The sequence below is a fragment of the Panthera pardus genome, unplaced genomic scaffold (genome assembly GCF_024362965.1).
Source record: "Panthera pardus isolate Hobbes unplaced genomic scaffold, ASM2436296v1 HiC_scaffold_17, whole genome shotgun sequence".
In the NCBI taxonomy this organism is placed as follows: domain Eukaryota; kingdom Metazoa; phylum Chordata; class Mammalia; order Carnivora; family Felidae; genus Panthera; species Panthera pardus.
Genome location: NW_026526732.1, coordinates 139,096,318 through 139,113,394, shown reverse-complemented (window position 1 = coordinate 139,113,394; position 17,077 = coordinate 139,096,318). Strand labels below are relative to the sequence as shown.

Sequence of the window (17,077 nt, the reverse complement as noted above, 5' to 3'; positions counted from 1 at the left end):
GGTAAATCACTGGACTTGGCCAGGCTCTGAGTCTCCCCAAGTCTTAAGAAGCCTACAGAAGATGCAGCATTGCAGAAGGGTGTCCTGATCCTGTGTGCTATAGAATTATACATACCACAGCCCCTTCATATCTAAAGTGCCTTGTCACTTGCACAATTGGTTTGAGCAAGAAGCTAAGATCAGGAAATAACAAGTCAAAAGGCTGAGCATCAGTCCTAAGACTTCATAAAATAATATAAATATCCAATATCTAGGAAGGAAAAATAGGGCACTGGGGAACAGAGCCTTGCAGACAAAAGTGTAATTTGCAGACAACTTCCCAGAAAAGCAGCCTTGGTATGTGTGTGTGTCCATAGGACACTGAGCTCAGGGGCAGTCTGAAGCACCCCCAAAGACCCAGAAAGTCCTCCTCTTGATGAGGAGATGGGAACCCACCAAGTATCTCCTTATGTGGGGTACCCTGTCGTTGCTGGGGAGGCAGAAGGGAAATACAATTGTTCATTAGCCAAGTCCCTGCTTTGTAGGAGCTCAGAATCCAAGAAATAAATAATAGGGTAGAAAAGAGAACTAAGGTTACATACTAATAAAAAAAAAAGTGTGAATTTTTTACAATCTGTTAATAAGCTTTAATTCCACAAACCTATTTGAGGTTGCCAGCTACAGGCAAGTCTTTAACAGCAGCTAGGAGCATCCTTTGTCATCATAAAGATAGAAACTGAGGCTCAGGGTGCCTGGCTGGCTCAGTCCATGGAGCACCCAACTCTTGAATTTGCGATTGTGAGTTTGAGCCCCACGCTGGGTGTAGGGATTACTTTAAAAATTAAAAAAAGGAAGAAAGAAAAGGAGGGAGGGAGGGAAGGCAGGAAGGAAGGGGAAAAAAGAGAAAAAAGAAAGAAAAAAGAAAAAAGGGAGAGAGGGAAGGAAGGAAAAAAAGCAAGAGGCAAGAGAAAGAAAGGAAGGGAGGGAAAGAAAGAGAAAGAAAGAAAAGAAAGAAAGAAAGAGGCTTGGAGAGGAGGTAATTTGTTCTAGCTCTCGGGGGACAAAGCTGGGATTACTGGGCATTAAAAAAGCTGCTTGATGGCTGGGGACTGAGTCGCCATGGTCTCACCTACACAGCCTACCAGTGATTCGCAATTACAACAATAACAACAACTATAATAATAATAAAATTTTAAAACAGGTGCTCACTTAAGGGTTTGCTGCATTACAACCCCAGGAGGGAAGTGACGCGTAAGGAGGCGGCGGCGACGGCCTTCTGCACCTCTTGCAGGACCGACGAGCCCAACCTCGTCCCTTTCAGGCCTAGCCTACAGCTTCCCCTCTCGGCGTGCTAGTCCTCCAGCCGCTCCAGAGCCACCGTTAGTGGGTGGGGTAAGATGCTGCCATAGGACACTGAGGACACCATCTGTTTCCTCAGTGGTCGAGGCCGAAAAAAGATCGCCCTCCCATTCGCTGGGATGCAAGCCCCGGAAAGCCCATTGGCTGCGTAGTCCGCGGGCCTTCGTCGGCTCTGAGGGCGGGCCGAGGCAGCCAGAGGAGGGAGCGGGCCGGGGGCTCCCTGTTGCCCTGGTTACGCCGAGGCACGTGTGCAGTCCCGGAAGCGGCTCCGGGAAGCGGCCCAGCGCGCGCAGCCGGAGGAAGCGCAGCCCGGTCCGCTGGGGTCGGGTCCGGCTGGGCCATGGAGCCGTTCCCTGAGCCTGCGCCCCGGCCCGGACCCCGCTGTCTTCTGCTTCTCTCCCTGCTACTGTTGCTGCTGCTGCTACTGCCACTGCCGGCCCCGGAGCTGGGCCCGAGCCAGGTGCAAGCCGAGGAGACCGACTGGGTTCGACTCCCCAGCAAATGCGAAGGTGAGGGGGCGGGGCCGGCGGGGAGTCTCCTGCCAGAGGGGCGGGGCGTGCAGAGAAGGGGGTAAGGGGGATGCAAGATCCTTGCCTCCTGAGCTAGAGTCTCTTCATTCGTTGAAGCTACTGTGTGCCTGGCTCTGTGCTGGATGCTGAGGACACAGGGGCGGGCAAGGGATCAGGTCTCGGTGCACCTGGAGCGATCAAATCGGTACAAAAGAAGTAGTTATAATCCAGGGTAGTAGATGCCATGATAGATAACAGGCTTTGCCGAGTGAGGAGCATCTAATCTAGCCTAGGGATGGGGGAAAGGCTGTGTGTAGAGGAGAGCCAGGAAAGGCTTCGTACAGGAAGCCCAAACAATAATTAGGACTTAGCTGGGTGAAGAGAAGTGAAAAGAGAGAATGTCTTAGGAAGCCACAGCTGCAGAGGCCTGTAGGCTAAGAAGCAAAGGACAGACAAGTTTGAGGAACTGAGAAAGTATGTATGACTGTTCTTAGGGGAAGAAGAGCCTGAGAAAGCCCTTTCCCCTTTTGGCCCTCACCACAACCTAATCTGTGCAATTGATGGACTCCCCCACTAGCTGTGAGCTCCTTGAGGACAGGACCTTTTCTCAGATATTTATTCACACAACGCCTGGTACGCACCCAGTGAATATTTTTGGAATAAATAGGAATAAACAGGGACTGTGGGTGTGGGTGGAGGAAGGAGAAGGGTCTGAGGCCTAAGGGGAGAAGAATACAGGGCCACTTTGGGACAAGAGTAGAGCCTGGGGGAATTTGGTGAGGGAGGAGGATTTTAGGAATAAGGAGAAAATGAATCCCAAAGATATAGGAGTGGAGGTGTGGAACTTCAGAGAGAGAAAGAGCACCAGCACCCAAGCCAGTGATCTGGGACTATGAAGGGCCATTCTTCCTCTCCCCATCTCTGTTTTCTCCCCAGACCTTCGCAGCCACTCCTTTCTTCCCATCTCTGTAACCCAAACCCCTCAGCAAGTTGGCTATAAATCCATTTCATCCCAATTAAAGCGTACAGCAGGCCAGATGTTCCCTAAGTCCTGGGAAGTGGGGGTGGGGTAGGTGGTTTGGGACACGTAATCCTTTCATTTTCGAGATGAAAGATAAGATGCTTCAGACACGACCTGACTTCACCAGTAGGGCTCCCAGTATGGATGCTAGCCTGTACCTTGTCCCTCAGCCCCATAAATAGGCAGAGGGTTGCAATGCTTTCCTTTCACTCTTTCTCGAGAAATCTTTTGCGGAGTTCATTTCCTCTCTTTGTTTTCATTCTTAGCCTCCACTGTGTCTCTGATTATCCTCATAGTCTAAGAAGCTCACATTTCTTTCCATTAGGAGGCATTCACAGACTCAGAAGCAGAGAGCTGGCAAAGATTTTAAGAGATCATTCTAGTCCAACCCCATTTTGTAGGTAATGGATAAAGATTAAAAGGCATTTTCAGGGGCACCTGGGTGGCTGAGTCTGTTAAGCATCTGACTCTTGATTGTGGCTCAGGTCATGATCTCACAGTTTGTGAGTTTGAGCCCCCACATTGGGCTGTGTGCTGGCAGCGTGGAGCCTGCTTTGGATTCTCTCTCTCCCCCTCTCTCTCTCTGCCCCTCCCCCATTGCACAGTCTTGAGCGCACATGGGTGCCCTCTCTCACTCAAAATAAATACATAAAACTTGAAAAAAATGGATTTTCAGTCACAGGATGGCTTGGCAAACTCTTAGGCTCCTCTTAATAGTGTATTTGCTTTTATTTATCATTGTTGCACCTTTTTTGTTAAATGCTGATTGTGTCTGGCCCACAAAGCCTGCCTCCTGGCTCAGTAGCCTCAGTGGAATAGGCCTTGGCACAGAGGAAGGAGAGCCTGCCTGGAAAGAGTAGGTGGGTGTCCAGGAGAGTCTGGGGCCTGTGCCATGAGCCTCCTCCAAGTCTGATTCTGGGTGGGATCCCCAGAGGGGGTCTTGAAGAGGTAAGATTTGGAAGAGTTGGGAAGCAAGGTTGTGGTTGATGGGCACAAGAGAGAAAGGAGGTTCCAGGTCCCCAGGGCCTGGAATCCTAAACGTTGAGGGCGTGGGAGAAAGGAGCAAAAGAGCCAGAAAAGCGATGAGCTCACACAGAATACAGAACAGAGAGGGGAGGGGGACAGGTGTCCTGGATAGAGAGCCTGGGAGGTGAGCCGCCTCGATTCATTGCAGACTCTGAGATCCCAGCCTATATTTTGGAATTTTCATGTGTTCCAGATTCTCCAAGGCATCTATTAATATGTAAGTTATAAAATTTTACCAAGCAAGCCTTCAGGGGAGGTACTGTTGTCAGTGTTACAGTCACTCTGATGGTGTTTAGCCTATAGATCATATTCATTCAGAGGCATCAGAAGCTGCTCGACCACAAACACAGTCTGTCAGCAATATTTATTAAGTATCCAACATACACACAGTCCTTGACTAGAGGAATACAGAAAAAAATCCAATACATGGTAACTCAATTTGGGTACCCTTATGGTCTAACTGGGGAGACACAAAATGGCCAAAGGCCCTCAGTGAGAGCATGGGTCCTGGATCCTGCAGAGGCCCAGATAAAATCAGGAGCAGGTGGGATTGGTCCAGAAGAACTTCCCAGTAGGAGGAGGCTTTTAAAATGAAGCTGGGAGAATGGGCAGAAAAGCCCCTAGAGGGCATTAAGTGCTCTCCCCGGGCCTCAGACAGGTCACGCTTTTGGTGGTAGTACTCCTTATGCAGTAGTAATTATCTGTTTACACTTCTTTCTACTCCATTAGACTGGATCTGGAACCTTGTTTTCATCTGTGAATCCCCAGGCAGTGCCTGACACCTAGGAGTTGCTTAAAAACTGAAGAAAAGTAAGAGGAAACAAAAAGGTGAATGTACAGAAACAGTAGAAATAAGGCCTCTGGAAGGGATGGAACAAATTACCTTGGTAGGAACAGAGAGCTGGTAGTGGAACAACATACGAAATCAAGTAATAAAAGAGACATACAAGACAGGGAAATTTGGGGCAATTGGGGAAATTTGAATGTGGACTGTTAGGTGGTATTAGAATTGTTAATTTTCCGAGTATCAGTATGGTTGTATGGTTGGGTAGAAGAACGTCCTTATTCTCCAGAGATGCATGAAGACATTTTTAGGGGTGAAAGGTCATGATATCTGCAACTTACTTTTTATTTTATTTTATATCTTTTTTTTTAATGTTTATTTTATTTTTGAGAGAGTGAGAGCGTGAGCAGGGGAGGGCCAGAGAGAGAGAGAGAGAACTGGAGAAGCAAGCTCCGGGCTCCGAGCTGTCAGCACAGAGCCCGACGTGGGGCTCGAAACACAAACCGTGAGAACATGACCTGACCTGAAGTCGGACCCCTAACCGACTGAACCACCCAGGTGTCCCTGCAACTTACTTTTAAAATGGTTTAGCAGGGGCGCCTGGGTGGCTCAGTTGGTTGAGTGCCCGACTTCGGCTCAGGTCACAATCTCGCAGTTTGTGAGTTCGAGCCCCGCGTCGGGCTCTGTGCTGACTGCTCGGAGCCTGGAGCCTGCTTTGGGTTCTGTGTCTCCTCCTCTCTCTGCCCCTCCCCTGCTCATGCTCTGTCTCTCTGTCTCTCAATAATAAATAAACGTTAAAAAAATTTTTTTTTTTTAATGGTTTAGCAAAGGGGCGACTTGGTGGCTCAGTCATTTAAGCATCTGACTTCAACTCAGGTCATAGTCTCCTGGTTCGTGAGTTTGAACCCTGCATCAGGCTCTGTGCTGACAGCTCAGAACCTGGAGCCTGCTTCAGATTCTGGGTCTCCGTCTCTTTCTGCTCCTCCCCTGCTTGTGCTCTGTCTCTGAAAAAGAAATAAACATTAAAAACAATTTTTTAATGGTTTAGCAGAAACAATGTATATATTGTTGATATATATTAATATATTATCATATTATGTTACATATTGGAGAGAGAATGTAGCAGATCACTAACTGTTGAAACTATATACACTATTCATTGTACTCATTCAGCGTTTTTATATGTTTGAAAATTTTAAAGTAAAATGATTACAGAGGGCAGTGGGAGTGGGGGGCAGGAAGGAGCTGGGAGAAATGGAGTCAGCCAGGACTGGACATGGGCAGTGAATCTTGGAGCCAAGTTTCCCCCGGTGACCTCCATGGGGTGGTCTGGGACTAACTCCTTCCCTGCCTGGGGTGTTGACCCCGTCTGGGAGAGGCATCCACGTTGGTGTGGTTTGCTGGGAGCTGGCTTCTATCAGACTCACGTGCACTCAGTAGGCTGGGCTGTGTCTCCCTCCCCTAGTGTGTAAATACGTTGCCGTGGAGCTGAAATCAGCTTTTGAGGAAACCGGCAAGACCAAGGAGGTGATCGACACAGGCTATGGCATCCTGGATCGGAAGGCTTCCGGAGTCAAATACACCAAGTCGTAAGTGAAAGAGGGTACCCATCAGCCTGGCCTGCTTTGTTCGTAACGGCTTTAGAGGTTTGGAGTTCCCTTCTCCCTTCCAGCTAGGCAGACCCACCAAAGGGAGGCGGCTCTGACCAACACCTAAGTTTGCCCACTGGTTTTGCCCCCAACTATTTGTGTGGTCTTCGTAAGTCCCTTCATTCCACTGAGCTTTGGACTTCTCATCTGTAAAAGCGAGACTGTTGGGCCTTATCTCATTCCCAGACTCTTGGATTTCATGGACCAGTGCAAATTAAAAAAAAAAAAAAAAAAAAAAAATTGGTAATATAGGGTTACCAATCTTTAATTTTGCCAGGAATAAATATTACAAGTAAAAATAACCCCCCCAAAAAACTTTCATCAGCCATGATGCTCCTTTCAAAATGAAATGTGTTGGAGCACCTGGCTGGCTCATTCAATGGAGTGTGTGACCCTTGATCTCAGGCTTATAAATTAAAGCCCCACGTTGAGTGTAGAGATGAGTTAAAAATAAATCTTAAAACAGAAAAAAAGAAATATTTTAACATCAAAACTTAATACATTTTGCTTTATAAAACCATCTAAATACTGAATCATCTAGCTTTATAAAAAATGCCTTCCCATAGAGCTGTTACAATTTTGTCTCTCTGGTCTGTGTTCCAGCATTTCAGAGCCCCCAGACCAGATGACCTATCTTCCTTCCAGCTCTGACTTCCCTTTGGTGAGATGCACAGGTGTTGGGGTAGCAGGGCTGGAGGGACGGACCACTAACCCACTGGGGCTAGGAGAGGAGTTCAGCCTCTCTCGTGCTGCTGTCTCTGCAGGGACTTACGGTTAATCGAAGTCACTGAGACCATTTGCAAGAGGCTCCTGGACTATAGCCTGCACAAGGAGAGGACCGGCAGCAACCGGTTTGCCAAGGTTGGATTTGTGCTTGTCCTTCATCCCCACTGGGCCAGGCCTGGAGGTGTCTAAGTGGTCTGCTGGTGTGGGTGTGATTTGGAGATCATGCTTGGGGAGCTTCCCTCCTTGGCCTCTTCCCATTCTTCATCGACCACGGTGTGCATTTCTCCCCTTCTGAGTGGCCTGGCTTTTCAGTGGCGATAGGCACATTCTTCATGGCCTGGGCCTGCCCATCAGGGCCCTGTCTCAGCCTCAGACTGAAATGCAGGGTGGCAATCCCCGTGGAGGCCTGATCACTTGCTCAGTGAGAGCTCAGGGAGTACAGACCTGTGGGCTTTAGAGATGTCAGAAGACATGGCAGGATGGGGGTGGGGTTATTACCTCATTCCGCTGGGCACGCACCTGGACCGCTGTCAGGGTGCCTGTGTAACATTCAGTGCACTTACTGTATGTGTGAATGGCTCTGTCCCTGAACAAGGAGTTTCTTACAACAAGGCCCAGGGGCACCTGGGTGGCTCAGTCGGTTAAGTGTCTGACTTCGGCTCAGGTCATCATCTCGTGGTTCACGAGTTCGACCCCCACATCGGGCTCTGTACTGACAGCTCAGAGCCTGGAGCCTCCTTCTGATTCTGTGTCTCCCTCTCTCTCTGACCCTCCCCCCATTCATGCTCTGTCTCTCTCTGTCTCAAAAGTAAATACACGTTAAAAAATTAAAAAAAAAAAACAAAACAAAAACAAGGCCCATAGTTCTTTGTTTCTATGTCTTCAGTGCCTGGCACATGGTAAGAGACTTGCCTCCCACATTTCTCCACCCACCTACCCTTCCAGTGAAGTCGGTTAGTGAGAAACCCCTGGGAAACCTAGAGAGATAGTCTTAAGCAACAGAAGTCTTAAATTTTTTAAATTTGTATGAATTTTGTATTCTACTCAGTAATAAAACCATGTTTTGCTTTAATATAAAAATGTTTATGGGGCCCCTGGGGGCTCAGTTGGTTAAGCATCTGACTTTGGCTCAGGTCAGGATCTCACAGTTCATGAGCTCGAGCCCTGCGTTGGGCTCCACACTGACATCGTAGAGCCTGCTTGGGATTCTCTCTCTCCCTTTCTCTCTGCCCCTCCCCTACTTGTGCTTTCTCTCTCTCAAAGTAAATAAATAAACTTAAGTTTCTTTTAATGTTTGTATTTACTTTTGAGAGAGACAGAGCATGAGCAGGGGAGGGGCAGAGGGAGAGGGAGACACAGAATCCGAAGCAGGCTTCAGGCTACGAGCTGTCAGCACAGAGCCTGATGTGGAGCTCGAACCCATGAACCACGAGATCATGACCTGAGCCAAAGTCGGACGTTTAACTGACTGAGCCACCCAGGTGCCCCTAAATAAATAAACCTAAAAAAAAAAAAAGTTTAAGATTATTTTCCGTAGCAATAAAATTAGAAACAACCTAACCATTCACCAGTGGTTAAATAAATTGATGTGGCCATTCAGTGGACAAAACAAAGAATGAGGTAGCTCTTTGTGGCGTGAATTAAAATTATCTCCAAAGTCTGTTAATAAGGCCAGGTGCAGAAGAGTGTGTCTGCTATATACTATTGCTTGTGTAAAAAATGGGGGTGAGGAGGGCAGGATGGATTTGTATGTATATTTGCTTGTATTTGCATGCATTACCTCTGGAAAGATAGAGGAAGTAGATGATGTGTAGGTGTAGTCTCCAGGGAGAGGACCTAGGTAGCTGGCAGAAATATTTTTACAGAACTGGGTCCTCCCTGCCTCACTCGTGCCCACTTCCAACCCAGGAAAGGCACAAGCCCTAGGAAGAACTAGAGCAGTGAGCGGGTCTAGAGCCAAGGCACACTTAATTCCTGGGAAAGGAGTATCTATTCAAAGGGCCAGAAGGCAACAGCAGCCCTTTTGGGGATTTTTGTTTGTTTCTTTAAATTATTATTATTATGATGATTTTAATAGGGAGAGGGGAAGAGAGAGTGAGGGGCAGAGCGAGAGGGAGAGACTCTTAAGCAGGCTCCATGCTCAGCACAGAGCCCGACGCGGGCTTGATCCCACAACTGTGAGTTCATGACCTGGGTCAAAGTCAAGAGTCAGACACTTAACCTACTGAGCCACCCAGGCGCCCACACAGCAGCCCCTTTTGAAAGGGGGAGGTGTGGGGAGGCAGGATAGGTTGTGTGTGATTGTGTGTGTGTGTGTGGTGTGTAGGTGTGTAGGGGTTGTGGAGTAGGCCTGAAAGAGGGGAGAGGAAAGTGAGGTCCAGTGTGAGAAGCCTTGAGAGTCCTGGCTTCTCAGAGCTGGGTCCTTGGGCCTCCAGCACCACCCGGAGAGGAGGGTGGGAGGTGGGAAAGCTCCGCTTCTCATGCCTGCTTGCCTCTTCCAGGGCATGTCTGAGACCTTTGAGACACTGCACAACCTGGTCCACAAAGGGGTCAAGGTGGTGATGGATATCCCCTATGAGCTGTGGAATGAGACCTCTGCAGAGGTGGCTGACCTTAAGAAGCAGGTATGGGCCTTTTGGCCCTCAGAGGCTACCGTACCCCACAGGGGTGTGTGGGGACTAGGTCTGGGGCTGAGGAAGGCCACCAAGAGCTGGGAGGCTTTGATCAAGTCATCTCACCTCTCTGCCTTCAGTTTCCTCAGGAGAATCACAGCCACCTGCCTGCCCTGCAGTGGGTTGTGAGGCTCAGCTGAGCTCCCCCGGGAGCGAGTCAGTGCTGGGGCTTTGCCAATGCAGTGTATTCTGATTCATAGTGCGACGTGTTGGTGGAAGAGTTTGAGGAGGTGATCGAGGACTGGTACAGGAACCACCAGGAGGAAGACCTGACTCAGTTCCTCTGCGCCAATCACGTGCTGAAGGGCAAGGACACCAGTGAGTCTGAGGGAGGGAGAGGGCAGGGTGGGTGGGCCCTCAGCTTTACTGCTTGCCCCCCCTCAGGGGAGGTGGGTAGGGAGGGGACAGAGAAGAGATAAGACCTAGAAAGCACCATACCCTCAAGGAGCTTGATGGGACGGCGTGGAGTAAGAAGTACTGAAACCAGGTGCAGAATAACATGGCAGTAACTCAGATGCCCCCAGAGGGGCCTGGAGGCCCCAGAGAGGCAGGAGGAGGGGACCTGACACCACTTCCGGGGCCACCCAGTCAGTGCTCCTCACCCAGCAAACCAGTCTGTTGAGGGTGTCTCTCTTCACCCCAGGTTGCCTCGCAGAGCAGTGGTCCGGCAAGAAGGGGGACACAGCCGCCCTGGGAGGGAAGAAGTCTAAAAAGAAGAGCGGTAAGGTCAAGGCCTCGGGCAGCGGCAGCAAACAGAGGAAGGAGCTAGGTGGCCTTGAAGAAGACCCCAGCCCCGACGAGGATGAGGGCATCCAGAAGGCATCCCCCCTCACACACAGCCCCCCGGATGAGCTTTGAGCCTAACCCAGTGCCCCCTGTATCATGACCCCTGACCTGGAAGCTGAAGAATCTGGGGCACAGCTCTGGCAGGCAGATGGCTGTCCCTCTCCAAGTCCTCCCTGCCGTGCCAGCTTCCTGCCGGGAAAGACACAGGGCCAGGGAAGAGCTCAGATCAGCTGCCGTCAGCCTACCGACCTCCTCCCTCTGCCAAGCGGCTGTCCTAACCCAGGCTTCGGGCAGGCCATGCGATTTCGCGCCTGCCAAGGACTCCAGTATGAACTCTGGAGGGGCAGGTGTGGAGAGGGCACCCGGCCTTCACCTCCCCTCACTCCTTCCCAGCAGGGAAGCAAGACTACAGGCCTCCCCACCCCTGCTTATCCCCTCCTGTGGACACCTTGCACTCTGCCCGGCCCTCCCCAGGGCTCACAGAGTAAAAACCTTTTGGCCTTTTTTGTTCTGATTTTTGAGTCCCCTCCAGCTCCTCAGAGGGGCCTGGAGTCCCAGTTGCTCTCCTCCCCCTCCCCTTCCAGCCCAGGGGGGCCAAGGGTGGAGAGGCGGCTCCCATCCCCCATTGTTGAGGCTGGGCCTGCCCGCTGTGGGGGGCAGCAAGTGCCGGGAGGACCCAGGTTGTTTTGGGGTGAGGCTCAGGACTGGGCTTTGGCCCTGCCCCTCAGCTGCCTTTGGACTCCCTGAGCTCCCTAGGCCAGGAGGGGCCTCACTTGTGCCCTGGCCACCTGGCTGGGCTCCCGCTGCCTCTCCTCTCTCACCCAAGGCCTTCCCCTTTGTTGTGTAAACTGTTTACTGGTGACCCCGCCAGATCCCACCCCTCCTTCCCACCTCATCTGCCCTACTTGTTGGTCTTGAACCTTGTTACCTGATGACCACAGCTGGTCACTCTGCTCTTCCTAGCTGTTGTGCCTGGAGTCTGGAGGGGAGGACACCCCAGCCCCCCAACAACAGCTGGTTACACCATGTTCTCTGGGTGCAGGGAGGAACAGGAAGGCTGGCCTCTAGGGAGAGGGGTGGGAGGCCCAGGCACCTCCGCATTCTGTCCTGAGGGCAGGGATCAGGCCCTCAATAGCAATAGTGAGGACAGCGGCACACACTCCCAGGGCTTTAACTTGAACCCTAACAACTCTTGGGGGTGGGTGCCATTAGCCTCATTTTGTAGAAGGTAAAACTGAGGCTCAAATTAAGTGACGTGCCCAAGGTCCTGCTGTTAGTAAGTGTGCAGCTGGCACGACTCTGGGTCCATTGTATTTCCCCTACCCTGAAGCTGCCAGCTCCTTCACCCAACACCCAGCACTGGCAGTGTGATCCACACTGAACTGGTTTGATTTCTTAGCCAGAACTCCACCCTTACCAGCACGCCTCTTTTCAAAGGAAAGGAGGAGGCTTCTTAGGAGGAGACGATGGCAGAAGGTCCTGCCAGCGTGGCACCCCCACCAGGTGCCCTGTGGGTACCCGCACAGACTCTCTGCTTCTCGCCTGGGCCTGCTGGGCTGGGGGAGAGGCACTGCCGAAGTGCCGCAGACTCTGGCTCTGGCGAAATGTTCCAGGGCCTGAACTGGGGGTGTGGGGCCCCGTCGTAGCCTGGGCTCAGGCCCCCTTCTCCCCTGAGTTGGAGCAGCCAAGGTCATAGAGGGTGGAGGAAACGGAAAATTTTTCTTCCGGCTGGTGAGGCTTCCAACGGGTCCTTGGAGGATGATACTTTTTTGGTTCAGCCCCTCTGCCCCTACCCATCTCCAGGACTGGTACTGCCCCCTGTTGAAGGGGCTGTGGGCAGTGAGAGTCCAGTCGAGACTCAGGTCCCACCTGGGACTTTGTTCAAGGGCTGGAGCCCAGGGCTGGGGAACCATTTGCAGCCCCCTGGACTGTCCAGGATTTCATGGCTAGTCTCTGATTCCCCCATTATGTCACTGACCCACAACACCTCCGTGCCTGCCTTACATCAGTCCCTAGAGCTTCATTGGTCCTTAAAGTAGGATGAGACAAGACCTGTCCCCTTACTGGGTGTTGACCCAGTGGCCCAATCCAAACCCAGTCCCAGACCTGAGGGCAGACAGTGCTGTGACTGCTTTGCTCTTTGACCTGTGGCTGCTGCATGAATAGCACCTTGTTCCTCCCCCACCACCACCAACAAGGCCAAGCAGGTTGCACACACTAGCTCTCCACCCACCCACCCCAGCAAGCAGCCTCTCCCTCCCCCCCACTCCCCCACCCCGCCCCCAGCCTGGAAGAGCCAGAGGCAAGATCCAGCTTTCCAGGTTTTTCTTTTTCTCTCTCCACCACACCTACAAGCCTTTCTGAACTTGACTATGCCTTCCACTCTCCCACACCACTTCTCCACAAGATGAGGGGACTGGCTGAGCTGGAGTTCATCTGATTTTAGTCCCTTAATTAGAAATCCTGTTAAAAAAGGGTTTCCTAAACTCACCTGAACATGAAAAGTCACATGGAATGGTGGTTAAACATACAGATGTCTGGGCCCACCTGATTTGCTGGGTTGGAGACCTAGAAGTCTGCATGCTTAACAAGCCTCTCTCATGGTTCTCAAGATGAGGCCAGCTGGACCCCACTATACCAGGAGAAACAGAGTGTCTTGCTAAGAGGGGAGAGGGCCTCAATGAAATCACAAGGTCAGTGTCTTGCCCTCAGAAACACAACTTGTCGGAACCCCAGAAAGGATCTGTCTCTCAGCCATCATCCAGAACCACAAAGGCCGGTGGGCAAACCAGAAAGCATTTCTTTCAGTTCCATGATTAAAAGAACCACAGGCCCTGGTAGTGGAGTCTCAGGGGTTGGGGCTCTGTAGTCTCAGGGGCGGCTGCACAAGGACTCTGTATTTATTCTAGAGGACAATCGCTAGGAAGTTTCTTCAACTTCCCGGTTCCTGGGTGATATTTCCATGCAGCATCTTTTTGCAGGTTAGAAAATGGTGCTCTTCACACCTTTGACTTCTGTCTGTCAGAAAGTTGTCTTAATGTCAGTTTTGTTAGAATAAGAGACTGACTACCAGAATCCCGCCAGAAAATAATAAATTTACAAACCCATGAATGGCAGTCCCTTAAATATGGAACCTTTGTGTGGTATCCAACTGCCCCGCATCATTTCTGTTCACAAGTGTGAGTAAATGCCTCTTCTTTTTTTTTTAATCTCAATTTTTTTACTCTTATTATTTTAGAGAGAGAGAATCTTAAGCAGTCTCCACACTCAGCACCAGAGCCCAATGCAGGGCCCGATCCCCCGACCCTGGGATCATGAGTTGAGCTGAAACCAAGTCCAATGCTCAACCAACTGAGCCACCCAGGAGCCCCATTATTATTATTTTTTTTAATCTTAAGGCATGCTTTTTGCTACAGATGCATGGTCCAAACCTAAGTGGTTTATAGGAGGGCTCTGTGTACTAATCCTAGCAGCAGAGCCAGTTGAATCTCTCTTAAACATCCTCTGATGGCCTAGTTTGCTCTAGTAAGGAGTTTCACTGGAATAATAGTAGCCACTATTTTTTGAGTGCTTACTATGTGACAAACACAGTTGTACATGCTTTACATAATTATTTAACACTGCTATGATCTCAAGGCCATGGATTTCTAAAAACTGTCAAAGTACAGAAAAGTGCTTACAGCTCAATGAGTTTTTACGAACTGAAAACCCAAGTCATCTGCACCCAGCTCATGAAACATTATTACCATTGCCCCCTACACACACACACACACACACACACACAGGGAATGTCATCTATTTTGTTTACTGTTGTATCCCCAGCACTTAGTATAGTGCATGGCACAGAATAACTGCTTAATAAATACCTATTGAATGAAAGGTTAAATAACTTGCCCAAGGTCACACACGAGTGGCCCTAGCAGGTTATGAGCACAGGCGGAATGGCTTCAGTGTCCTGAGGCAGAGGCATGAGGCCACAGTACCCTGGAGCTATAGTTTGGCTTAGGGCACCATCCGCCTCTTACATGGCTCTCTTCTAGAAGGCAGCCCAGCTATGCGGTCTGCTAGTCTATGTCTTCCAAGTTCAACATGGGGAATGCAATTAGGAGCAAGACAACTTTCAAGTCTCTCCCTTTTCAGAGTTTACTGTTGCATATAGGTGAAAGCCAGCTTGACCCTTATGCTGCCCTCAAGGGCTGGACTTTTTTTTTTTTTTTTTTTTTTTTCAGTAATCTCTACACCCAACATGGAGCTCAAACTCACAACCCCAAAATCGAGAATCACATGTTCCACCCATTGAGCCAGCCATGCACCCCTCAAGGGCTGGCTCCTGTTTACAATTTCTTTTTCTTTTTTTTTTTTTAATTTTTAATTTTTTTTTTAATTTTTTTTTTTTTACGTTTATTTTTGAGACAGAGAGAGACAGAGCATGAACGGGGGAGGGTCAGAGAGAGGGAGACACAGAATCTGAAGCAGGCCTCGGGCTCTGAGCTGTCAGCACAGAGCCCGACGCGGGGCTCAAACTCACAGACTGTGAGATCATGACCCGAGCTGAAGTTGGACGCTCAACCGACTGAGCCACCCAGGCGCCCCAAAAAAATTTTTAATGTTTTATTTATTTTTGAGAGAGAGAGACAGAGTATGAACGGGGAGGGGCAATGAGAGAGGGAGACACAGAATCCGAAGCAGGCTCCAGGCTCTGAGCTGTCAGCACAGAGCAAGATGCAGGGTTTCGACTTGTGAACCACAAGATCATGACCTGAGCTGAAGTCAGACACTTAACCGACTGAGCAGCCCAGGCGCCCCCGCTGTTTACAATTTCTTGAAGAGGAATCCAACGTTACTCATTCTTCCTTTAAAATTGTGCTCTCCACTGCTTCCAATTCTGTGTCTCCCTCTCTCTCTGCCCCTCCCCCGTTCATGCTCTGTCTCTCTCTGTCTCAAAAATAAACGTTAAAAAAAAAAATTTTTTTTTTAATTAAAAAAAAAAGAAAAAAAGAAAATTGTGCTCTCCATCTACTAAGGTTGTACAGGCCAAGAGAACTTAAGCTTCCTTTAACACAATCGTGACTGTTTGTAAGGAAGTGTTGTTGCCCATTGAGAGGAGAAGCAGGCTGACTCCGTCACCAGTTCCAGGGGCAGCAACACCTCCTCCCACCACCAACCACCCTGAAAGATAAAAGGTTCTCAGCCCAAAAAGGAGAACAAAACAAAAAGACACTCAAAAAGCTAGATTTTTATCTTGTTCAGAATTACTTATGCACCAAAGTGGTCTTGGTGTTTTACCGTTCGTCTCATCCAGACATGATGGCATGTGTAAATCGCCTGTCTGAGCACTGCTTATTTAGCATGTTGCCAGGGCTCAAATAGTATATCATTTTCCTGTGGAAGAGTACAGCTCAGTGAGCAGATTGGTATACACAGAAGAGATCTTATTGGGCATTAGCACACCTTAAAACAGCTTTTAATAGTGTGAAATGATCAAAGGAAGCCTCTCTTCTTACACATTGGTGGAATTCTTACACCATTAGTTAGTGCTGCAATCCACTGATGTAGGGACCAATTCTACACTCACTTAACAGGACTTTTTTTTTTTATATATACTTAAAGCATTTTTTTAATTTTTAAAAAGACTGTGGTAAACTACCCATAAATATAAAATTTACCGTATTAATCTGTCTTAGTGTAGAATCCAGTAGCATGAAGCACAGTCACATTGCTGTGCAACCATTCTCCAGACTCTTCATATCTTACAAAACAGATACTCTGTACCCGTTGAAAACTCCTCCTTCTCCCCTCCTCCAGGCTCTCCTCACCACTGCCCCACTTTCTGTCTCCATGACTTTTGACTACCCCAGATATCTCATACAAGTGGAATCATACAGTACTTATCTTTTTTATTAATGGCCTATTTCATGCGGCACAATGTCTTCAAGGTTTATTCATGTTGTTTTTGTTTTGTTCTGTTTTGTTTAATTTACATTCAAGTTAACATATAATGCAATAATGATTTCAGGAATAGAATCCAATGATTCAGCACCTATGTTTAACACCCAGTGCTTAACCCAACAGGTGCCCTCCTCAATGCCCCTTGCCCATTTAGCCCATTCCCCCCCCACCCAAAACCCCTGCAGTAACCCTCAGCTTGTTCTCTGTATTTAAATCTCTTATGTTTTGTCCCCCTCCCTGTTTTTATATTATATTTGCTTCCCTTCCCTTATGTTCACCTGTTTTGTATCTTAAATGCCACATGAGTGAAGTCATATATGTCTTTCTCTAATTTCGCTTGGCATACATAATACCCTCTGGTTCCATCCACATTGCTGCAGATGGCAAGATTTCGTTCTTTTTGATTCCCGAGTAATATTCCATTGTGTATATATACCACATCCTCTTTATCCTTTCACCAGTTGATGGGCATTTAGGCTCTTTCCATATGTTGGTTATTGTTGATAGTACTGCTATAAATATTGGGGTGCATGTGCCCCTTCGAAACAGCACTCCTATATTCTTTGGATAAATACCTAGTAGTACAATTGCTGGGTCGTAGGATAGTTCTATTTAAA

The 17,077-nt window shown here is 49.0% G+C and overlaps 1 protein-coding gene across 5 annotated transcripts; it reads left to right on the top strand.

Moving 5' to 3' along the window:
* Window positions 1–1,499: 1,499 nt before the first annotated feature.
* On the top strand, window positions 1,500–11,014 carry CNPY3 (canopy FGF signaling regulator 3). 5 transcript variants are annotated; one of them, XM_019457158.2, is made up of 8 exons: window positions 1,727–1,847; window positions 4,624–4,704; window positions 6,144–6,267; window positions 6,931–6,988; window positions 7,066–7,188; window positions 9,555–9,677; window positions 9,926–10,043; window positions 10,369–11,014. In XM_019457158.2, coding segments are annotated over exons 2-8 (762 nt in total). In that variant the 5' UTR covers window positions 1,727–1,847; window positions 4,624–4,703; the 3' UTR covers window positions 10,584–11,014. The 5 variants fall into 5 exon arrangements, 4 of the variants coding, with proteins under 4 accessions (XP_019312701.1, XP_019312702.1, XP_019312703.1 ...); XM_019457159.2 differs by having other exon boundaries at window positions 1,735–1,847; window positions 4,624–4,722; XM_019457156.2 differs by lacking the exon at window positions 4,624–4,704 and having other exon boundaries at window positions 1,518–1,847.
* Window positions 11,015–17,077: the final 6,063 nt, after the last annotated feature.